This window comes from Tachysurus vachellii, chromosome 20 (genome assembly GCF_030014155.1).
Source record: "Tachysurus vachellii isolate PV-2020 chromosome 20, HZAU_Pvac_v1, whole genome shotgun sequence".
Taxonomy (NCBI): domain Eukaryota; kingdom Metazoa; phylum Chordata; class Actinopteri; order Siluriformes; family Bagridae; genus Tachysurus; species Tachysurus vachellii.
In genome coordinates, this window is record NC_083479.1 from 17878478 (window position 1) to 17903477 (window position 25000).

At 37.9% G+C, this 25000-nt stretch overlaps 1 protein-coding gene across 1 annotated transcript in view; it reads left to right on the top strand.

Annotated features, from left to right (window-relative positions):
* The window catches only part of pstpip2 (proline-serine-threonine phosphatase interacting protein 2), a 25333-nt gene extending 3015 nt beyond the window's left edge, over positions 1–22318 (top strand). The window contains exons 2-15 of the mRNA XM_060896041.1: positions 1453–1553; positions 2409–2483; positions 4103–4137; positions 4256–4362; positions 4822–4884; positions 12366–12464; positions 15262–15307; positions 15452–15531; positions 16058–16156; positions 20090–20186; positions 20285–20357; positions 20466–20500; positions 20606–20692; positions 21621–22318. Coding sequence (XP_060752024.1) covers positions 1453–1553; positions 2409–2483; positions 4103–4137; positions 4256–4362; positions 4822–4884; positions 12366–12464; positions 15262–15307; positions 15452–15531; positions 16058–16156; positions 20090–20186; positions 20285–20357; positions 20466–20500; positions 20606–20658 — 963 coding nt within the window. The 3' untranslated portion in view covers positions 20659–20692; positions 21621–22318. The remainder of the gene's footprint in view (positions 1–1452; positions 1554–2408; positions 2484–4102; positions 4138–4255; positions 4363–4821; positions 4885–12365; positions 12465–15261; positions 15308–15451; positions 15532–16057; positions 16157–20089; positions 20187–20284; positions 20358–20465; positions 20501–20605; positions 20693–21620) is intronic.
* The last annotated feature ends 2682 nt before the right edge of the window (positions 22319–25000 follow it).

Below are 25000 nucleotides of genomic sequence, written 5' to 3' on the forward strand. Positions count from 1 at the left end.
CTAATCATATGATGTCGAAAACACAAACAACCCGCAATCTGAAATACAGATGGTGTGAAAATGCTCGTTAGTTGCTGTTGTGAGACACGGGAGTGTGTCATTCTTTTCTTGGTGGGGTTTGGGGTGTGGTTTGGATTCACTCAATAATCTTAAAGGGAATTGCATTTCTTCTGTCTGATCTCCTTTAACCCATGATGAAATATAATGGAGGGGCCTGGTCTCGTCTCGCATGACTCCGCCCTCTCAATGGTCTTCCTGCTCAATTGATTTTAGAGCCGTGTGTTAAACCGAGTTCTCCATCATCATCATCATCATCATCATCATCATCACTGAAACACTAACAATGGAAAATCTTCTGGAAGAACGTTCTTCATCACTTTTCTACAGTACAATTCCACAGACAGTTAGATTCAATGCTAAAGAGTTTAATTTGTCACCTGTCTGTGTGTATATAAAGAGATGATGTCATGATGAAGCTTCGGGTAGGTGTTGAAGCTTTGCTCTGCTCGATGTGGCACATCCGCAAGCGACCATTTGCATTTCTTTCCGTTCTGCTGATGTGTATAGAGGTGATAAAAGGTACAAATTTGCATCAGATGATTTTAGCAGCAGTGTGTTCAGGCTCAGTAGATCTCCAGATCTCTAACTGCGCTCTCTAATGTGTACTATTATTGTTTTTTTAAATGAACTGAAAAGTTCCGACTTTAAGGGGAAACAGTTTCATTTATTTCCTCGACTCGATTCGTGTCTGTTTATTTCCATTCACAACGTCTCGGACTGTAATTCTGTAAATCACGAGTTTAAACATTCTGCTAACAATAAACAGTTTTTACACATTTTCAGTTATTTAAGTAAAGATGTGTTTATTATTTTAATATTTAGGGAAAGAGTCTGTGGCGTCTGTAGTGTGTCAGCAATCAGCTATAAAACCATTCGGTTCAGTGCAGTGAAGTACAGTTTGTTCTTTCTTTCTTTCTTTCTTTCTTTCTTTCTTGTGCAGGTTTTCGTTCTTTCTTTCTTTCTTTTTTATTTTATTCTTTCTTTCTTTCTTTCTTTTATTTTATTCTTTCTTTCTTTCTTTCTTTCTTTCTTTCTTTCTTTTATTTTATTCTTTCTTTATTTCTTTCTTTTCTTTCTTTCTTTCTTTCTTTCTTTCTTTTATTTTATTCCTTCTTTTATTTTATTTTATTCTTTCTTTCTTTCTTTCTTTCTTTCTTTTATTTTATTCCTTCTTTTCTTTTATTTTATTCTTTCTTTTATTTTCTTTCTTTCTTTCTTTTATTTTATTCTTTCTTTCTTTCTTTCTTTCTTTCTTTCTTTTATTTTATTCCTTCTTTTATTTTATTTTATTCTTTCTTTCTTTCTTTCTTTCTTTCTTTCTTTCTTTCTTTCTTTCTTTCTTTGTCTTGTTACGGGAAATTCAGTGTGAAAGTAAAAGTTTTCTCCCAACAGAACGGCGAGCTGACCAGCACAGCGGGCTACGACGCCATCCTCCAGCACCTCAATGATGGCAAGAGAACATGCAAGGAGATCGAAGACTTCATGAAGGCCAGGTGAGGGGACAAAAATAACCTGTTAATCATCCCATACACTGCAGTGTGTTTAGATATGGCACGGTAAATGTGTTCAACATGATATGTGACCGTGTTGTACAGATCACAGAGAAAGGAAGTGTAAATAACTCACTAACAGACACTGAGTGGGTTTAAAAGCCCAATATTGACTAACATAAAGAAGTGAAATGAACTGAGATCTTCCGTTATATAGCTCATCTCTCACTTCCTGTAGAGGCTAACTGTTTTTGGTTTTTTTTTAGTCGTGGTTTAGCTTGGTGTCTGCAAATATCAGCTGGACCTTCTGTGGCCTCGTCTTTATGCCATCTTCTGTTCTGTATTGTAGCTTTCTGCTGTTACGTTAATCTCAGGGCCTTCGCTCACTTCAGCTGAACAAACCGTCCAGTAATGTTTGGAAATGACACAGGAACATGATCACAGCCTTCACAACTGCATTTCTACTGCATATTCTGCCTTATTTCTTTCTTTCTTTCTTTCGTTCTTTCGTTCTTTCTTTCTTTCGCACATGTACTCCTGGATTTATTTAGAACACAGTCTTGTGGTCTGGATATCTGAAGTGATCACTGCTGGTTTTAGGGAAGAACAAGACGTAGCTCAGTAGCTGCTTTATCGCTGCTTTATTGAGTGGGTAAAATGCAGATCTGTCTTGGTGTAATCTAACTCTAAAATGTGAAGTGCCTTAGCAACATTTTGAAAGACAACTGAAAAAATCCTGAATGCTGGAATTCATCTCCTGACCAGAGATGATAAGGTTAAAGGTTTATAACATTATATAAACAATATAACTTTAAACACTGGCAACATCTTTATCTTCCATGTTTGTTGTCCTTTCAGAGCTGCAATTGAGGAGAAATATGCAAAGGAGTTGCTGGGTTTGTCCAAGAAAGTGTGTGGCCATAACGAAATGAAGTAAGGAATAAACTTCCCTTTCTCATCTTTCCCACACAACTTCTGCCACAGCACAGAACTGCACTGCTTCATCCACTTCCTTCCTCTAGCTGCACACATCAGATTTAAAACGCTGATGCTTCCTAAAAAGCCAAAAACAGACCAGTGCCAGCTTACATCAAAGCATTTATGACACACAACACCATCCTGATCCTCCCTCAGATTCTTCCTCAGTTCCTCCTGCCAATCCTCTCCAGATCCTTCATCAGTTCTTCTCCATATTCTTTCCCTGATCCTTCTTCTACCAGATCCTCCCTCAGATCCTCTCTCAGATCCTCCCTCAGATCCTCCCTCAGATTCTCCCGCAGATCCTCCTGCAGATCCTCCTGCAGATCCTCTCTCAGATCCTCTCTCAGATCCTCTCTCAGATCCTCTCTCAGATCCTCCCTCAGATCCTCCCTCAGATCCTCCCTCAGATCCTCCCTCAGATCCTCCCTCAGATCCTCCCTCAGATCCTCCCTCAGATCCTCCCTCAGATCCTCCCTCAGATCCTCTCTCAGATCCTCCCTCAGATCCTCCCTCAGATCCTCCCTCAGATTCTCCCGCAGATCCTCCCGCAGATCCTCCTGCAGATCCTCCCACAGATCCTCCCTCAGATCCTCCCTCAGATCCTCCCTCAGATCCTCTCTCAGATCCTCTCTCAGATCCTCCCTCAGATCCTCCCTCAGATCCTTAGCGATTTAGCACATCTGATTTAGCACATCTGTAGTCGGGATGGTGTTGTCCAGCAGAGGTTGAGTCGATAACGAGTTTTTAGGGGACGAGGCCGAGTCAAAATCGAGTCGAAATTAGAGCAAAAATGTCAATCTTGAGACTGAAAAGCATCAAGTCCTTCATGCAGGCTAAGACTTGATGAAACTAGTTGGTTTCATTGAAGCATAATGCATATGATGAGACTGTTTTCTAGAAGAAGGAATTACTTTAAACATTATTGGTTGAAACCAAAACCTTACATAGTGAGACTGAAAGCACAAGTGCCAGGAAGTCAAAAACAAGTCCAGCTCAAAAACAAATCTCTTGAGGGATTATAAGGATTTGACTGTACATCATTCCCCATTCAAGATCACATTGTACATCACTGTAACTTTTAAGAGATGATTTAGATCCTTTTGCACAGTTGAGATGGTCAGTCGTGCATGAATGAGCAGATTAAAGGGCCTTGTTCCAATACGACTTCCTCTGTCCATTTCCTCTCGGTTAGATATCCGCTACAATCTTTAGCTCAGTATACGAGCATCATTACCATAATGGATTCAAGACATTATAATATTAGCAGTAAAGGTGATGCGACTGTATATTTCTCTTGTTTTTTATTGCGGAGTTGCACCTTGATTTGCAAAGTTTGGACTTTGCTGTAAACCTGTCAATTCGGCTTCTTCTGATACACTTAGTTAAATTGATTCCTTTGTTTTCAAATTCTTGGTAGCATTTATTTTATTTATAATATGAGTCTAATTGAAAACCAGATCACTCAGTGTATGTGACAGATAGATTTGACATCAAATCTGATGATTCAGAATGATACACGTTCACTGGATGACACATCAACTGACTCTCTGGAATTTCTTGCCTATTTTTAGCACTCTGAAGCGATCACTCGATGTTTTCAAACTGCGTAAGTAAGAAGCTGTGAAAATTGTGAAACTTAAATAAAAGTCTTTGATAGTCTTATCCCTTGTGATGAAAGTGTGTGTGTGTGTGTGTGTGTGTGTGTGTGTGTGTGCATGTTATAGAAACAGAACAGGTGAGTATGTCTCACTTGCATCTGGCTCAGGCCATGAGGGATGAAGCCAAGAAGTTAGAGGAGTTTAGAGAAAAACAGAAAGATGCAAGAAAGAAGGTAAAGCTAAAATCTCTCACACACACACACACACACACACATACACACACAATCACATACACACACACACACACATACACACACTTCAGTCATCAAGGTGAAGGAAGGAAAGTAGGAAAGGAAGATAAATAGGGAAAAAAGAAAGGGAAGGAAAGTATGGAAGGAAGGAAGGAAATTATTGAGGGGAAGGAAGGAATGAAAGGAAGGGGAAGGAAATAAGGGAGGGAAGGGAAAGACCCTTAACCCTCATTTGCTCAGCGGTATAAGTGATATAAATGTAAGTCACTCTGGACGTCTGCTGAATGCCATAAATGTAAAAAAAAAAAAAAAAAAGAATTTACAATTTAACTCAGTTTTACAAGATGGTGTTCAGTGAAACTAAGAAGCTAAGCTTTGATTAAAAAAAAATATGAACACATAAATGTAGGTCTTATTGTAGGTGTTTTTGTGTGTTTGCAGGTGGAGCAGCAGATGGATGTGCTGCACAAACAGAAAGGGACACAGTACAAGAAAACCATGGAGGTAAAAGTTTCCCTTTGTTTATTCACTGGACAGGGTCGAGCTGTGACGCTAGTGTATCAAATCAGGAAATGTTAAGAATATAAAGAAGACCTTTGCTCTGCTGGGAAAAAAGCCATGTTAAAGTCATGTTAGTGTGTATGAACAATGGACAGAGCTTGTGCTGTGTGATTTTTCTATATTATCACTCTGAGGCTTTTAATTGGCTCCCAGTGATCAAGAATGTGAGATGAATGTAGAAGAAGAAATCAGGAGGTTTCTATGATGTGAATGAAATGCCATGTGACTGGAAATTTCATTATATGCTGGGACATATAGAGAATATGTTATGTTATATATAAAGAAAAAGTGAGCTTGACAATTTATTCACTCTTTTTAAAAAAATTAGCTGTTTTATCATTATTAATTTTTAGTTTTTTCCCCCATTTAAAGCATTTATTTATAAAAAGAATGACCAAAATGTCCTCATCTTTAAGCTTGAAGTGTGAAAAGCATCTCAAAAAAAGTTGAATAATATTATATAAAATTTAATATAATTAATATATATATATATATTATTCCATACCGGATTGATCGAAGCCCGTGTTAACAACGATCACCACCTGAAGGGTGCCGGGGGAATTGGGACTACTGTTGGTCGAGGAATAAGAGGAGGGAGAAGAGTTTGTAGGCAGAGAGAGAAAGAGGAAAGGCAGGAGTATAGGTCTGAGAATAGGGACTCTTAATGTTGGAACAATGACGTGGAAAGGTAGAGAGCTGGCAGACATGATGGAGAGAAGGAAGGTATATATACTGTGTGTGCAGGAGACCAGGTGGAAGGGGAGGAAAGTACGTACTATTGGAGGGGGATACAAACTGTTTTATTATGGTGTGGATAGGAAGAGAAATGAGGTAAGGAAACAATGGGAGGGGTGTGCAACAGATAAAGGTGATTAAAGATGGAGATGGAAAGGTGCTGACAGGTGAGGAGAGTGTGCAGAGAAGATGGAAGGAATATTTTGAGAAGCTAATGAATGAGGAAAGTGCAAGGGAAAGATGGGAGGAAGAGATGAATATCATAGACTAAGAAATAGCAAGGGAGGAGGTGAGGAAGGCTCTGAGGTAAAAGTGGAAAGGCTGTTGGTCCAGATGACATACCTGTGGAGGTGCGCATGTGTCTATGAACGACAGCAGTGGAGTTTTTATCTAGATTGTTCAACAGGAATTTAAAGAGTGAGAAGATGCCTGAGGAACGGAGGAGAAGTGTTCTAGTGCCGATCTTTATGAACCTTTTAAGAGCAGGGGTCATGTGCAGAGTTGTAGCAAGTACAGAAGTATAAAGTTGATGAGCCACACAATGAAGCTATAGGAAAGAGTAGTGGAAGCTAGGCTAAGAATAGAAGTGGATATTTGTGAGGAACGGTTTGGCTTCATGCCCAGAAACACCTGGAAAGGTGGAGGTCAGCTCTGGAATGAAGAGGAATGAAAGTCAGTTTTAGTAAGACAGAATACGTGTGTATGAACGAGAGGGAGGAAAGAAGAACAGTGAAGTTACAGGGGGCTGAGGTCAAGAAGGTGCAGGAGTTTAAGTATTTGATGTGAATTGTCCAGTGCGACAGGAAGTGTGAAAAAGAGGTGAAGAGGCGAGTACAGGCAGGTTGGAGTGGGTGGAGAAATGGGTCAGGAGTGTTATGCGACAGAAGAGTGTCAGCAAGAATCAAAGGAAAGGTGTAAAAGACAGTAGTGAGACCAGCGATGCTGTATGGGTTAGAGACTGTAGCAGTGAGGAAAAGACATGAGGCAGAGATGGAGGTAGCAGAGATGAGGATGATGAGGTTCTCTTTAGGAGTGACGAGGATGGACAGGATTAGGAACGAGCACATCAGAGGGACAGCTCAGGATGTCTGTGTTGGGGACAAGTTCAGAGAGGATAGATTGTGATGGTTTGGACATGTAGAGAGGAGGGAGATGGTTGAAGGATGTTGGAGATGGAGCTCCCAGGTAAGCGGTCAAGAGGAAGGCCAAAGAGGAGATATATGGATGTGTTAAATGAGGACATGAAGTTAATTGGTGCGAGAGTAGAGGATGCAGAGGATAGAGTTAGGTGGAAGCAGATGATTCACTGTGGTGACCCCTAACGGGAAAAGTCGAAAGAAGATGAAGAAGTAAAATGATATAGTCTGTATATTATTAAATAGTGAGACCATGTTTTAGCTCTGTGGACCAGCACATTGCTGTGGAAGAAATTTAATAAATGTATATTCAGAAGACCAGATCGATGAGAATATTTTGGGTTTTATTGCAGTTTTAAGGCTGCAGAGATTCAGTATGAATCTCTGCAGATGTATTAATGTATGACCTCAGTTTATCTCTGCTCAATGAAACTACACGATGACTATATACTGGTTTGAGAGAAAGTTACACAAACACACGCACGCTCTCACGCTCACACACACACACCAGAATCCAGTTAGACACAAACAAAGGCATTAATCATACAAATGACTAAGATGACAAAGCTTTTCATGTTACTAAGAAACCAAAAATTTGCCAAATCTTCAAAACAACTTTGGAACTCTTTACACATTTTGGACATATATAGTAACTAAAACTGTGTTATAACTGCCATTTCCTGTTAATGATGAAAAGTGCCATGTAGTCAGCTAGCAACAACAGCAGATAGCACCTTTTTAGGTGGCACAAAAGGCCATATATAAATTTTTATTACATACTTTGTCATATAGTCACCAAAGCTGTAGTATAACTAGCATAGCCTTTTAATTACGTGCGCTTAAGACATCTAGCATAAATATCATACCATAGCTAGCTGACACATCACACGACACCAGTTGTCGTTGCCAAATCTTTTAAAAGCCTTCATTTGTATTAGTCCTGACTGTTCATTGAGTTTCAAGCTGTGTGTTTAGCTTAATTACTTCTCAGTTAGCTTGTTTCAGGGCTCTCAAGTTTTGAAGACAGGCAAGAGTGACATCTCCAACCCCCCACCCAAGCACAACAAAGGGGGTGCCCCCCCAAAAAAAAACAAAAAAAAAACAAAAAGTTTATGACATAAAACTTTCCAAAACTTGATATTTGAATTAAACAAAACATATAAAATTATACAATGTAGTGCTGTTGGTTAGTAGCCTTATTTTTTTTAGATTTAATTACACAAAATTTATGATAAATTCATTATTTTATAAAATGTCATAAAACCGGGGCCCCGGCACCATCTCAGGGCCCCCAGTTTGAGAACCACTGGCCTAGACTACTTGTTCTGAGCAGGTGTTGTCAGTGAACAGGCTGTAAAACTGTTGGCTAAGTTACAGACACTCATGAAAAACTCCTGCTGATTATCTGGGAAACGTCTCTAACAGCAGTCAAAGTGTCCTTGTTTGTGTCAAACAAGTTGTGAATTTGTTGTAACATTAAAACAGGACATCATGACTTATTCTGTGCTCAAAGTGATGCTCGCAGCTCCAGTGATTTTCTCTGTGGATGAACGAGGATGATGGTGAACAATTCCAGGATTTGCTTTTTTTCATTGGTTGTTGCATTAAATTTTACCCAGATACAATAGTGCTATTTTCTGATTGGCTTTTGTGTAGCCTCTTTTTTTTATACAATGCAATGCAATTATGAAATACATTGTGTGGCTGGAGAGCGTGAAAAAAGACCAAAATGAGTGACTTGAGAGCCCTGTTGTTTACTGCGTTTGCTTAGCATCTTTACTCTAATGCTTGTTTATGGGTTAAACTGTTTCTGATGATGATTTTGTGGTGAACATGTTTTTTAAACATTAGATTAGCCTGGGTTAGCATGTGAAACTGCTGGGGCAGGGATGGGGATGGGGAGACCGCTAATTAGCAATTGTAGTATTTAAAATGATGTATTTGTAGTAATTGTTGTGTTGCTACTGAATTGTCTGATAGAGAGTAAACAGACTGATTTCTTATTATGTTTTGACATATAGTAACCAAAGCTGTTGTATAAATAGCATTTCCTGTCAGAACAGAGGTGGTTTTACTATTAGCCAGCTTGTGAAAGCAGTAGGTACAAAGTTAGCAAACATTTTTAGCTTCATGCTCACACCATATAGGTTTTTGACTGAACTTTTTGAATCTTTTGTTTGTATTAATCTTGCCCGTTGCTTGAGTTTAGTCTATTTACTGTCATGCCAGTAACCCTAACCCTACAGTAGGTTAAATTGTTGGGGGGAAAAAATCACTAAATGTACTTTATTTTAGGGATACAGTAACTACGGCTATAGCATACATATGATTTCCTGTCACAACTGTGGTAATTTTAGCGGATTAGTGTATTTTAGACAGATAGCAAGAACGGCAGGTACATAGCTAACATAAAGAGTTTCAAGCTAGCTTTGGGTGTTTAGCTTCATTACTACTTAGTTAGCTTGTATACTGTGCTTGTTTGACTGTTTACGCTAATGCTAGCTTATGGGTTAAACAGTTTCTATTGATAATTTTTTTTGGGTAACATAGTTTTAAATGCTAGATCATGGGTTAGCCTCTGAAATAATTAACATGTGGGGTGGGGTGGGGATGGTGGGTCTGTTTACTCTAAAGCTAGGTTGTGACAGACCAACATTGTGTTGCATATCTCATGCAAGAACTGAAGAGGAAGTGAATATCTGCAGCTCATTTACACAGAGATGAAAAGGAAGTCACAAACTGGTGTTCTCATATTACTGAAGTCCCAAACATGTCAGTTAAGGCTGAATTTATACCGACAGATAGGCACAGTACAATAAATACTCAGATACCAGACAAGGATTTTTAGTCTTAGCCGAGTACAAATAAACCAAAATAAAGTACTTTTAACTTTATAGACGTCTTAGTTATTGATATGTTCTTATAGATTTTCCTTTAGTTATTGATAAGTTCTTATAGATTCTTATCAATAGTTCTTATAGGAAATTTCCCCATTGTGGGACGAATAAAGGAATATCTTATCTTATTTTAGATTTAACTGGTTACATGAATTGAAAAGGTTTAATCCACAACTCAGTACAAGAAACTTAACTCTAGAGTATTTTTATTTTAAGTGACATGCTCTGTGAGTAAAAAAAACTTACTACTTTCAAAATAGACAAAAAAATTACTGTTCTTTTTTTCCCGATGTTGGAAATGCAGAACTTGCTTAAACACACTGCTTTCTGTTTGACACAACCCTTTTTTTTATTAGTTTGTAAGTAACAATTGAATATGAGTTGATATTACAAGCTATTAAAAGAAAATTCTATCCAATTTTATTATACGTTCATCTCCTTTTTGCATTGAAATAAAATGATCAGTATTATTTTTAATCCGGTGTTTCTACAACTACAAAGATATTTCTAAAAATTTGTCCAAAGAAAAGTATTTGATTAATGTGATAAATATTTATTTTTATATAGAATATAGAAAAATATTTTATATTTTATTTTAAGTATTATTGCTGATTAGCTATTATTATTATTATTATTATTATTATTATTATTATTATTATTATATAGAAAAGCTTACTGTGGCCAAATTTCCAGGGAAACTAAATATACGTAGCAAAAGAGTACAGTGACAAATAAGCGGGAAGTTTAAGTTTGTATAAAAGAAAAAAAATCTCATTTAAAATCAGAATGTCATATTTTTTATTTTATTTTATTTTGCCTGTCCTTGCTCGTAGAGCTTTTGTTTGTTTTTTTAAATAGCTCTTTAAAATAGTTGCTACACTCTTTATATTAAATGAAAATATATTTAATATTCTGTGCTAAATCAGATGTAGGAGATAGTAAAATTTGTTATCTGTGTTTAGAAAGAGTCTTAAAAATGTCTTTAAAGCGAGTGTGAAATAACTTCGTCAATGCTTTTAGAAAAGTTTCTTCACCCAAATGTTGCTACTCCGATTGTGATGGCTTGCAAGAGGAACAGATGCTTCTATAAAACCCATGAACGTTTATTCCAGAACAGTTTCTTTTTGTGTGTGCATGTTAGTGTGTGTATATGTGTGTGTATGTATGTACGTATGTGTTAATGTATGTGTGTGTATGTGTGTTTGTGTTCCCGTTTCATCAACTTTCACTATCATATCCTGATAAGTGGTTCACTGTTGCAAAGCAATTTCCCAAATTTATATCTCACGTGAATGGATTTTTACCCCCTGAAACATTCAGCCAAAAAGCAAGTGTACAGCAGAGTTTATTTTAATCCTAAACACAATGTAAGACTTGAGACCTGCTTTTATAGATCTAAAATGTTGCAATAACAGTGTTTTAAGAAATATTTCCTTTTATATTCCTTCGATAGTCACCTTTAAATAGTGCAATATCAATCTTGAAACTTTTTGTACTTTTTGCAATATTTCTTATGTTCTATAAAACTGCTTTGAGACAATGTCCATTGTTAAAAGCAATATACAAGTAAATTTGAATTGAATTGATTTGAACTTCCTTTTTTCTCTTCTCTTGAAGCTCATAAGAAAAAATTGCTTGTCATGTTACGGGGGAAAAAAAAAATACAAACTTGCTAGAAAGCGCTGACACTGGAGGCTCTTTCTAAAAAAATGCAAAATAAACATCAAGTTATTAAGTGCAACGAATAATCAACAGTTGCACACTTTTTTTTTATTGGCTTATTTTTTTTATTGACTGTAATGAACCAATTGAACACTGTTACAGAAAGATATATGAGATAAAAAGATAATATGGAGCTTGATAATATGAGATCTTATGAAGAAGTACTTCAGGTTTGTCAGAGTGCAGAAGAACAGATCCTGCTCAAACATTTTATACAGTTTTTTCCTCTCTGTTGTTTAAATGGGATTTTGCTTTAAATGTAATTTGAGTGTAAGAACCGAGTATCACTCAGATAGCGGGTGATAACTGTCGTCTAGCCGGATGTCTTTAAATGATGATCATGATCATGTTGGCTTGGTATTGTTACATGTGTTATCACACACGTATTTGATTATGCATAAGAATTTCCATTATGTTTTAATAACATTATCCTTGTAAATGCAATAACACTAAAGAGTTTATTTCTGGTATCAGAATTTGATCTGATGGACTACATTTAGTGCACCGTTGTTGTTGTTGTAGTAGTAGTAGTAATAATAATAATAGAAATAATAATACCAACAATAATAACATTACTACATGTTTTAATAATAATAATAATAATAATCATAATAATAATAACAATAATAATAATAATAATAATAATAATAGAAATAATAATACCAACAATAATAACATTGCTACATGTTTTAATAATAATAATGATAATAATAATGATAATAATAATCATTATTATTATCATTATTATTATCATTATTATTATTATTAAGTTAGTATCAGAATGCTCAGAATATCAAAATATCAAATATTTTGATTTCAAAGTACTTTGGATTTGTTCCTCGCATTAATAATAATAATAAAATGAAATAAAATAAAACTAAATAAATAAATAAAATAGTGATGAAGTGTGTGTGTGTGTGTGTGTGTGTTCCAGACTAAGAAGACCTACGATCAGAAGTGCCGTGACAAAGAAGACGCAGAGCAGATGATGAACCGAAACGCCACCACCAGCAACAGCAAACAGCAGGAGAAGGTCTGTAACAATACCATGAGATATCATGTGAAAGGGTCAGCTAACAAGTTTAGTACAATATTGGCTAGAATTTCTTGAAGATGTACAAATTTATAGCTTGTAGTTAATAATCAGTCAACTCACTATTTCATAACATTAGAATTAACATTCATTGGGATTCAGAAAACCAAACTGCAGCTCATTGGCCTCCATCTGGTTACAAAGCGTAAAGTAGGGCAGAACGATACGTTATCAATATTATATCATGATTCCTGAAAGAATTTCTGTCATAAAGGTTATATATCACAATACCTACAATGGAAATAAAAAGTCTACACATTCTGGTGAAAAAGGAATTTTTTTATGTCAATTTCATGTCAAAACTTTTTCCAAACTCAGTGTGAAAGTACAGAAATTAAGCAATCAGAAACATTTTAGGGAAATATAAAAAATAATAATAATTTAAAAGTTACAATAACCTGGTTGTGTAAGTATACACACCCCGTAACTACTACCTTGTTGAAGGATGCAGTGTTTTTGGGTAAGAGTCTATCAGCATGACATCTCAACCTGGCACTATTTTCCCACTCGTTCTTGCAAAAACATTTTTTTTAAAATCACACAAACATGTAATTTTAAGCGGCGGTGTGTAGACTTTTTATATCTATGTTATGTGTGTTTTTGTGAGCAGTTTCTCAGCGATAAAGTACAGGTCTGATGTTAAATTAATGCATTTTAAATTTTTAAGGTTATTTTTTTAACACACACACACATAAATTCTATATATATATAATTTAAAAAGTTAAAACTAATTTTAAAATTTGGACATTTTTAAATTTTAAATTGGAATTTTAATTGCATACAAAATCTTTACAGCTGCTTACAAGTACAAAATTATTTAAAACAGTAAAACAATGTGAACAATTAACAAAATAAGGATTTTTTTTTTTTTTTTTAACATAAGGATTTTTTTTTACTGGTTTAAAATACAGATTGCTTTTAAGTATCTTTTGTATGCTTTCTTGTTTGTTTTATTATTTATTAATTGTTTTCTTTACTTTCTATATTTTCTCTTGAAAAGAAAAATAATTCAGCATTTTTAAATCTTGCTTATTTTTATTTGTATTTATCAGAAATCTTAAATATCATAATTTTTTTTTTTTTGTTACCGAAATTTAATTGATGGAAATATTATACAAAACATTATACATGGAGCCGAAGAAAAAGTGCATTATTCACTCAGTTTCTCTGAAAAATCCTAAGCTAGATGATCAGAGTATCGTTCCACACCGCAAAACAGAAAAATGACTTCCGACTGGTGGATAAAATACGAACAGAGTGCTGTAGCGGTGTAGGCTGATTCGAGCACTAGAATAGAAACACAAACCAAACGCCAAAGACATGAACTTCCTGCCCTCGTTCTATGTGACTGTCGCATGTCTTTTATCAACCTCAGGGTCAGCTTTCATTCTTACATCAAAAAAGTGAGGACCTTCACTTCAGAGCTTCACTTCAGCTTTCAGTAGCCAATATGTTATCATGTGTTCGCTGCTACATAAGTCAACTTCCTACTAAAATACAGATAAAAGAGTTCGATGTGATGTCGAATCTTCTTCCTTGCTCATGACAATGAGAAGTTCTTGCTTGTGTGAATCTCCAAAATAAATATGGCTACTTGAAGCTAGTTGAAGCTATAAAACTCACACCGAGCACTCTTACACAAGTTTGTACTTTTGGTGTGCTCGTGTCTTTTTCTTTTGTATATGTGGATGAAAGGACAAGTGTCTTGACTGAGATACAGCACATTAAGGAAACCTTGAGAAAGCTGTAGAAGGCATTAGCCTGGATGATGGGCTTCATAAATAAAAAAGTAAAAATATTAAAAGACTATGGAATTCTAAGATTTTTGGGGATTTCATGCAGTATGACAGAATCAATTGGAATAATTTTGCTAAAATAACCATACAGTTGGGGGGGCACGGTGGCTTAGTGGTTAGCACGTTCGCCTCACACCTCCAGGGTTGTGGGTTCGATTCCTGCCTCCGCCTTGTGTGTGTGGAGTTTGCATGTTCTCCCCGTGCCTCGGGGGTTTCCTCTGGGTACTCCGGTTTCCTCCCCGGTCCAAAGACATACATGGTAGGTTGATTGGCATCTCTGGAAAATTGTCCGTAGTGTGTGATTGCGTGACTGAATGAGAGTGTGTGTGTGTGCCCTGTGATGGGTTGGCACTCCGCCCAGGGTGTATCCTGCCTAGATGCCCGATGACACCTGAGTTATGCACAGGCTCCTCGTGACCCGAGGTAGTTCGGAGAAGCGGTAGAAAATGAGTGAATGAATGAATGAACCATACAGTCTAGAGAGAAGCGGTAGAAAATGAGTGAATGAACCATACAGTCTAGAGAGAAGCGGTAGAAAATGAGTGAATGAACCATACAGTCTAGAAATACTGTAATCATTCAGCACTGCCTTGTAATAAAGCTTTTTTCTATTTTTATATAAAGTACGAACATTTTTATTGGCCATGTCGGTGTCAAAAAGTTATTATACTTATTTAATCTGTAAATGTAATAAATGAGATTGAATAACTAACTGTTTCATGCATGAGCACTCACGAGATGTAGGGAGGGCGGGAGCGAGCGAGCGAGGGAGGGTGGACCGAAGAGAAAATACTGGTACTGCAATAGTGTCTGTTTATTTCTGACTTACAGGAAAAGTTGAGTGAAAAACGAGATTTATATAGATATATAGAGAGTTGATGTCATGCTCTCGCATTCTGTCTCTACCTCTTTCTCACGTTTGTTTCATTCCCTCCTTTCAGCTCTACACCAAAGCACAGCAAGCCAAACAGTCAGCAGAGGAAGCAGGTGAGCTCATTTACAAGTTATTTCCATTTACTGCTAGATGTAGATAAGCACAAAGGCCCAGCTCACATATGGAAATAAATCAATGTGTGTGAATGGATATGGGCACAGCACTGGAGTGTAAGCTTGGGTTTTCTCCTCATACAGACCGAGTTTACAACCAGAACATTCTTGCATTGGCAAAGTTGCGAGAGGAGTGGCTGAATGAGCATGTTAAAGCATGTGAGGTGAGAAACACACACACACACACACAGAACAGGGTGATGTGATGAAGCCTGACATGAAGCAGAGTTCTGCTACGATTCACTGTGACCTGCCAGAGCTGCCGACCTTCGGTGACCTTGGCGTCGGTGAACAAAATTTAGTGAAGTTTAAGTTCATGCAAACATGTAGCAACTCGTACAGCAACTTCCAATAGTAGAGAAGACTGTGGAACTGTTATTATGCTAGTTGCTTTGCCCACTGATTAACATTATTATTATGGCAACCAGTCGTAGCATCGGAACGTCTACTGACCACTTCATAGTAAAGAGACTGGAGATTTCCATCTATAAAATCACTGTATGTGTGAATGTAGCTTTATTGTTACCACCCTAAAAAGTTTTAATCTCTTACATTATAGCAGTTTGATCAAAGCGATCACAGTATTTTAGTATTAAAGAACGAAAGATTGTGCAAATTAGTTAAACTAAAATAGTTAAACTATGGCATCACAGTTACTATATTCATTCAGTTTTCTGTGTGTGTTTTTAGATGTTCGAGAAACAAGAAGTGGAGAGAATCAGTGTGTTGAGGAACGTCGTGTGGACTCACTTGAACCAGCTCTCGCAGCAGTGTGTGACCAGCGATGAGGTAACACTATACCGGCTTGGAATATAAGCGTTAAAACTTGTAACGTGTCGTGATGTTTATTATATGACTCAGTGATGCCTTGGAGTTTTCTATAGCACAAAAATATCAAACGTGTTCACCAAACACTGCATACAACCACCTGGAATGTCTAACATGTCCTCCTGCTATACACACAGTTCCTCATCCAAATCAGATCTGTCTGGCTTCTGTATCGCTATCGACAGGAAATTAAAGACGTCCTCATCGGTCACATGCTGCCCTTTCTTTCAAAACAGGAAGCAAAGTAATTTGTATATTATACAATGCTGCTTTTATAGCAGTGGATAACTTGTCAGAGGTAGCAAAAAAAATAAATAATTAATTAGTTTTTTGGGTTTTTTTTTTTTTTTTTTTTTGCTAAATTAAATGAATAAAATGTAATTAATTCATTAATTGAAATAATACTAATTAATTAATGAATTACTTAAAATACTAATACAAATATTCTAATAAAAAAAAAATATTAAATTAGAAAATAAAAGAAATAAAATACTGTTCTGTAGTTGACCAAAGTGCTGTGTAAATAATTAATAATATATTTATATATATATTGTTTATTTTATCTACCACCAATCTGTGCTCTTACCGAAATTTGTACGGTTATAAAATATGAATATTTTTAACTTTTATTGTGACTTTTAAAAGTTTGCCCTTTTGTACAAAAGGTTCAGAAACACAATGAAAACTCTGTTGAAGGTGGTGAAAGGGAAAAAGTTGGTGGGTGATTCACAATGAGTCAAAATATTTGGGTGAATGGTAAATAATATCTTCACAAAAGCTCCAAACTCTCCCCTTAAATTATTTTCTCTTGTATTTTAACTTATTTTAAAGTAAATCAGAGTGTTTGATCTCTGACTGGGGGGAAAAAAAACTTTCCGATATTTTCCGATACCTTGAACAAAACTGGGTTTGAGGGCAAAAGCCAAAAGTTTCCAAACGCTGCAGCTATCTAACGTTTTGTTTATTGAAATAGAATTGCAAGTTTGAGTCTTGAAAATACCACAGCTGCCCTGCAAAAATCAAGAATAACTGTGCTACTTTCTGGGTGGTCAAAACATACTTCCTGCCTCCAGTGCCTCAGTGAGACACAAGTCAATCTTTATGTATGAGCCTTGGAGCTTATGTATACAGAATAGAGCAGTGGTTTGAAAAGATGACACAAAATTTCCAAAGACAGGAAATGTCTTAACATCCTGTAGACCTCAGTTTAACCATGTACATGTGATACTTACACTTTGATGTTGGCAGTATGAAGAGCCTTCAGGTTTTGTTATGATGCACCACAAGCACAGTAAAGTGAAACAAATAACCAAGGACACATTCTGAACGTTAAAAGAGCATGTTAATTTACATGCATCGAACAAATGTTTTGTACCTTTCTGTTACCCACTTATAAAGTAAAAAAAACGTGCAGTTCTTTCATTATTACTACATTATTATTCATTATTAGAAATTATTACAAAATAAAAACTGCCATGATCTCTTTGCCTGGCGGTCCCCATTGAAAAAAGCATGGCTCTAAAACCAGGTAAACCCCATAATGGATCCGTGTTTTTAAGACCAGCCAGTTCCCATAAAGAAGGCATGGCCTTAGTACCAGCAGTGGAGGTGTTCTTGGTGCATGTCACAGAGAGTCATGTCCTTTGTGCCTTTCAGACTCATGAAGTACGTGTAGTCTTGGTGTTAGCCAGTCTCTATAAATGAAAAGATGTGACTTTGGTGCCAGTTAATCTCTGTAAAAAAAAAGTCATGACCTTGGTGCCAGTTAGTCCCTATAAAGATTGTGACCTTGGTGCCAGTTAGTCCTCGCAAGGAAGTCATGGACTTACTGCCCATTAGTCCATATAAAACTGTGGCCATGGTGCCAGTTAGTCCCTGTAAATCTTTAGAGATTTAGTTCTAGTCAGTCTCTTTAAAGAAGGTGTGGACTATTGACTGTCAGTCCTTGTAAACTATGGTGGTCTTGGTGCATGTTAGTCCCTATAAAGATGTGACCATTTGCCAGTTAATCTCTGTAAAGGAGTCATGACCTTGGTGCCTATTAGTCCCTATAAAGCTGTGACCTTGGCGTAAGTTAGGCCCTGTAAAGAGGTCATGATCTTCCTGCCTGTTAGTCCCTATAAAGGTGTGGTCATGGTGCCAGTTAGTCCCTGTAAATCTTTTCTAGACTTAGTTCTAGTCAGTCTCATTAAAGAAGGTGTGGACTCTTTGACTGTCAGTCCTTGTAAAATATGGTGGTCTTGGTGCCAGACAGACCCCATAAAGGAAATGTAGACTTGGTTACAATCAGCTCTTGTAAAGACGGTGATGTCTGTTTGTCACCTTGTTCCCTGTCAGTCCTCATTAAGTGCCGCTTGTCAGACCCTGTAAAGTTTTGGTGGCAGTCAGTCAGAACAATATATGTGTGGCCTTGCTGCCTGTTGGTACATGTAAAGGAATTGGAACCTTGGAGGCAGTCAGTCTCCATAAAGAAGGCATGGCTTACGTGCCAGGTAGTCCTCATATAACGGTGTGGCATTGGTGCCTGTCTGTCTCCATAAAGAAAGAGTGCCAGAGTCATGACTTCCTTATGGGTACTGACTGGCACAAAGCCATGACTTCCTTATGGTACTGACTAGCACAAAGCCATGACTTCCTTATGGTACTGACTGGCACAAAGTCATGACTTCTTTATGGTACTGACTGGCACAAAGTCATGACTTCCTTATGGGTACTGACTGGCACCAAAGCCATGACTTCCTTATGGGTACTGACTGGCACAAAGCCATGACTTCCTTATGGTACTGACTGGCACAAAGTCATGACTTCTTTATGGTACTGACTGGCACAAAGTCATGACTTCCTTATGGGTACTGACTGGCACAAAGTCATGAGCTGTGTGCTGTGTGCCAGTCACTCAATGTAAAAGAGTTATGACCTTTGTTCAAATCAGTCCTTATAAAGGAGGCATGGCCTTAGTGCAAGTTAGTCCTCATAAAGAATTAACTTGCAACTAGTTACATAATTCAAGATCTCTTCATTTGCCAATGAAATATGGCATGGCATGTTAAAAGCATCTGAACAGAGAATTGCACATTCAGGAATGCAGGAGGTGACAGAGACACATATAAAAAGCACAGGGGTAGAAAACAGGAATGGAGTAGGACATAAATTGTGGTAAAGTTTTGAGCTACCAAGAGTTGTCAGGATATTGATGAGGAGGATGTTGCCTCTGGAGCTGATATTCCTTCAAAGTCACCCATACAGTAGGTGTTCATTTGGGTTGAGATGTGGTGAGTCTGAAGGCGTTGGCATTTGATTTACATCATTTTCATCCACATTTCATCCTCATTCCATCCAATGTTGTGATAAGTCAGAATAACTTTGTATAACCTTATATTGATTTGCATGATTTCAAGTGAAATTCAAGAAAAAGAAATACCCCCCCTAAGGCTCAACAGAGCTAGAGCATTTTCCTTTTATGCGTCACTCATCAGTGAGAAACATTAGGCATGAGCAGAAAGGGTGCGGTTGGGATTATCAGATGTGTGTAAATAACAAGGGTAGAAGTGCAGACATGTCGGTTTAGCAGAACAGTTCGTGTGATACACTCTGAAAAAATGCATCGTCACAGCTAAAGAGCAGTATATCAATAAAACACGTGGTCCTTCCTGTACTGATGACTCAAATGTTTCTTACTTCTCACTAGTGATCCATTCAGCACTTGACTATCTAGAACCTGGATGTTTGTGAGGCAGTAAAGATTATACGTATAAATATAATGTGAGATATATTTGTGACAAACTCAGAGCCTGCTGATGTTTGTATATACTGTAAGATGCTGAATATATAAACCTAGCCTGAGTTTCTTTGGTGTGTGTGTGTGTGTGTGGGCTGTTGACAATTTCATTGCAGCTCTATGAGGAAGTAAGGAAGTCTCTGGAGCAGTGTGACATTCAGGAGGACATTGAGCACTTCATCAACCTGAGGAGAACCGGGGACAAACCTCCAGGTGATACACACTGCACAAACACACAGTTGTTTCGTTTAAAACCTGATCATAAAATCACAGTAACGATAGTAACGATCTCGTCTCTGTTCTTTTTACAGCTCCTATATTGTATGAGAATTTCTACAGCAATCAGAGAACGGTGCCAAACAGACAACCGCCGTCTGTCACTAGGTGCATCAGAGTCACTTCCTGTTATTAAACTGCATCCTCTTCACCTATAATCCGAAGTGATCTTGGTAATGAATTAACATTAAAAACACGTGTTGTGTTCTGCTTTAGGAGAGGAGCTGCGCCTCCACCGCCGAACACAGAAGGTCTGATTTGACACATTTTCATCATTTATGTCCAAAATGCTGGATTATGGTTTATTTTTATGCTGCATTGTAAGTTAATATGCATAATATTCATAATTTCCGTAGGTGACGTGTATTCGACTATAGGCGATCCAGGATACAGTGTAATTCGTTACTAACAACACACAAGGAAATCCATCAGTACTTAGCCAGGTATGTAGATAAGTTCACTCACTCACTCATTTTCTACCGCTTATCCGAACTACCTCGGGTCACGGGGGGTGCACCCTGTAGATAAGTTCTCCTTTATAAAGCTAATGCGATGGAAGGAACCAGTTTATCACCGTGCAAGCTATGAGTGTTCATTTTTCCCCACACTCATCTCGAAAGACAACGACTTGCACATCACCAGCATTTGTACTTGAACAGTTTAATGATATATTAGAATATGTTTAAAAAATATACAATATATTTATGGAAAAAGAAATGGTGGAAGACTACAGTGATTTTACACCAGAATTTGGGTTGGGTTAAAAAATCCAGTTATTTGCTGCATACTATTAAATAGGTGCATGTTCATCTCTACCACTCGCACCTCCGTATTCAGCAAGGCCCTTAACCCTCAATTGCTCAGTTGTATAAAAAAAAAAAAAGATAATGTAAGTCGCTCTGGATAAGGGCGTCTGCCAAACGCTGTAAATGCAATGTAATATAAATGTAATCATAAAATGTTATGTCTTGAACATGCTCGCAAACAAACGAATCATACGAATCATCAATATAAACGCTCGAGGTGTATACACGGAGATGTTTCATTGCAGGCTAGCTCACTGCTTAGCATCATTTAGCCCCTGACATGACCCCAAGCCATAAGGATTTTTACCTCCTGACTCTTCTTTCGGTGCTAATCCTTATCAGCCAGTGTTAATCTGATTCCTAGATACAATTCTGAATCAACTTTTCGGTAACATTAGACCCAAGTAGAATAAACAAGAAAAACACTAGCGATAAGCTTCTATTACTATTACTTGTTAGCTAAATTAGCACTCCAGACCGCTAACGTTCTTCATGTGTAGATGAGAACATTATTATTATTAGTATTAGTAGTATTATTAATGCCAGTTGTGTTCTTCTGTTTCAGAGAATCCTCCCTGCTGTGTCAATGTTAACTAATCCATGAGGTGTTCATTAGGTGTCACTTAATATTCACCCTAAACATTCAGCACATAATAATAATAATAAGAAGAAGAAGAGCAGAGAATAAGAACACCATGCTGTATGTCACTACACTGATACTGTATGGCCATTGTGTAATTTATTGCCTTTATTTGTCTATTTGAATATCAGAATTGCGATGATATTAATTAAATCCTTATGAAGCAATTTTTTTAATAGTGTCAGTAGTTTCGATGAACCATCGTAAATGTACACTGGATTTTACTCTTATTGACTTTGTTCGTATGTGAGATAGCAGATTATTCGGAGTGTCATGAAAGACACGGACGTCTTTCTTATTTATTTTTATATTGCGTTTAGATATTTAAAGTTGTCTTTTTTTTTTCTTTTTTTTTTTTTTTATAGTTTTGCAAATGGCCAGTGTGGTAATGTCTGCCATATAGAAAACACCACAAAAAAAAAAGACATTATTGAGGACATTTGATACTTGTTCAGATGGTATTTTGTAATAATATCAAACTGATAATATGTGTTATGAAAAGTTCATAGAAGGTTTCTGGTTTACAGACAAAGTAGCATGAATGTTTGTTGTCATGTAACAACTGCTGTGCTGTTAAACGCCATGTAACTTCCTGCTTTAATAAAATCTGATCGCTACTGAAATCATGCTGTAGCCCCTGATCTGTCCTGGAGGGAAAAAAATGTCTCCGCAGACTGGATCTGAACGAAGAGGAGATAAAATGAATACACAAATATAAATAATATGGCTGGGTTTTAGATTTATAGACTTATTTCTTGTTATGTAAAGGATAAAACATGTGCAGGGTTTGTGCTGTTTTAGGAAAATAATTAATAACAGTGTGGTGTGATGTAGCCTGGTGATAAGACAAGTTCCTCTCACCCCCTAAGGCTGAGGATTATGAACGACTTTGCCCTATATTTTGCTTTTGCAGCTATAAACACACACTAAATATTCAATAAGGCAAAGGAACTCAAACAGAATTGTACATACTGTAAACGAAAGCCACAATCATCAGTACATCCTGTTAATGTTCAGGTGTAGGGATGTGGTAGCCTAGTGGTTAAGGTGTTGGGCTACCAATCGGAAGGTTGTGAGTTTGATTCCTACGCAAGGCTCTTAACCCTCAATTGCTCAGTTGTATAAGAATGAGATCAAATGTAAGTCGCTCTGGATAAGTGAGTCTGCTAAATGTTGTAAATGTAAATGTTATAAAGTAGGCACACGATTTCACAAACAAGAACAGCGGAAGTGTTTCAGATCTGATTGGGAATCCAGAGGAACCTACAGCCTCCGTCAGGTGTGTGTGACGTGAAAGTTTTGCCGTGAGGGAAACGTCTGGTCCGGACCGTGCTGTGTTCTCGGATGGATGTTTTAAAAAAAACACGCTTCCCTTCTCTCCAAAGGTCAGAGGTCGCACAAGGTGAGGCCTTCAAAACCTGGAAGTTGCGGAAAGATCCGAAAACCTGCACCGTCTCTGAATCCAGCTGTTCGGATAACTGATGTTCTGATTGGTCAAGAAACTCTTGGTCCAGTCTGGATTTTTTGTCTGCAGGATTGTTAGCGCTGCTGGACTCAATGTCACTTGGCCATAATTTTCTCTTCACTCCTGCGTTGGTGTGTTCTGACAGGATTCCGAGCGAGCACTCGTCTTCCTCTGGTGGTGTGTGATTGAGAAGAGACTCGAGCCATGATGTCTGTAAAGCTGCATTGAAATGCCGGTCAGATGGCTCTGCACTCGAGGCATAGGAGTGTGTGTGTGTTGTGAAAGCTGAACCTTGGTGTGACACACACTCTGAAGTATTGTCAGGGTGTGAAGTGAAGGCCTTGATGGGGGGAAAAAGATGAAGATGAAGTCAATGTGGCGTTGAGCCAATGTGAATGGGCTAATTCTAAAAGTCATTGCACCCCCTGGTGGAAATACCTCAATATAACAGATATATAGAGCTCAAACTTCTGCACTATTTCCACACCACTACGTATTTGTATGATGCACTTATTCAATCTAAAAATGTTGGATGCTTTGGGATCTCAGCAGAACGGAGGCAGTGCAGGCTATAAGCTTCTTCTAATATGTTATTGTTGCTATAGCAACAGCCAATTCACTGGCTAAGTGAAGCCAAATAATAAGCAGATTATTAATTAGTAATGGAATTCAAGAAGGAAAAAATATTGCATACAAGTTTGCTGTGAAGAGAAGGTTATTTAGTTCACTTTAACAGAGAGAGAGAGAGAGAGAGAGAGAGAGAGAGAGAGAGAGAGAGTGAGACAGAGAGTGAGAGAGTGAGACAGAGAGAGAGACAGAGAGAGAGACAGAGAGAGAGAGAGAGAGAGAGAGAGAGAGAGAGAGAGAGAGAGACAGAGAGAGAGTGAGACAGAGAGTGAGACAGAGAGAGTGAGAGTGAAACAGAGAGTGTGACAGAGAGGGAGACAGAAAGGGAGACAGAGAGAGAGGGAGGGAGAGAGTGAGACAGAGAGAGTGAAACAGAGAGTGAGACAGAGAGAGACAGAGAGAGAGAGAGAGAGAGAGAGGGGGAGAGAGAGTGAGAGAGAGGGGGGGAGAGAGAGAGTGAGAGAGAGAGTGAAACAGAGAGTAAGACAGAGAGAGTGAGACTGAGTGAGAGAGAGAGTGAAACAGAGAGTGAGACAGAGAGAGTGAGACAGAGAGAGTGAAACAGAGAGAGTGAGACAGAGAGATAGAGACAGAGAGAGTGAAACAGAGAGAGTGAGACAGAGAGAGAGAGTGAGACAGGGAGAGAGAGTGAGAGACAGAGAGAGTGAGACAGGGAGAGGGAGAGAGAGACAGAGAGAGAGAGAGAGAGAGAGAGAGAGAGAGAGAGAGAGAGAGAGAGAGAGAGAGACAGAGAGAGAGAGGGAGAGAGAGAGGGAGACAGAGAGAGAGACAGAGAGAGTGAGACAGAGAGAGAGAGAGAGTGAGAGAGAGAGTGAAACAGAGAGTAAGACAGAGAGAGTGAGACTGAGAGAGAGAGAGGGAGAGAGAGAGTGAGAGAGAGAGTGAAACAGAGAGTGAGACAGAGAGAGTGACAGAGAGAGTGAGACAGAGAGAGTGAAACAGAGAGAGTGAGACAGAGAGAGTGAAACAGAGAGAGTGAGACAGAGAGAGAGAGTGAGACAGGGAGAGAGAGTGAGAGACAGAGAGAGTGAGACAGAGAGAGGGAGAGGGAGAGAGAGACAGAGAGAGAGGGAGAGAGAGAGAGAGAGAAACGGAGAGAGAGAGGGAGACAGAGAGAGAGACAGAGAGAGTGAGACAGAGAGAGAGAGAGTGAGACAGAGAGAGAGAGAGAGAGAGAGAGAGTGAGAGTGAA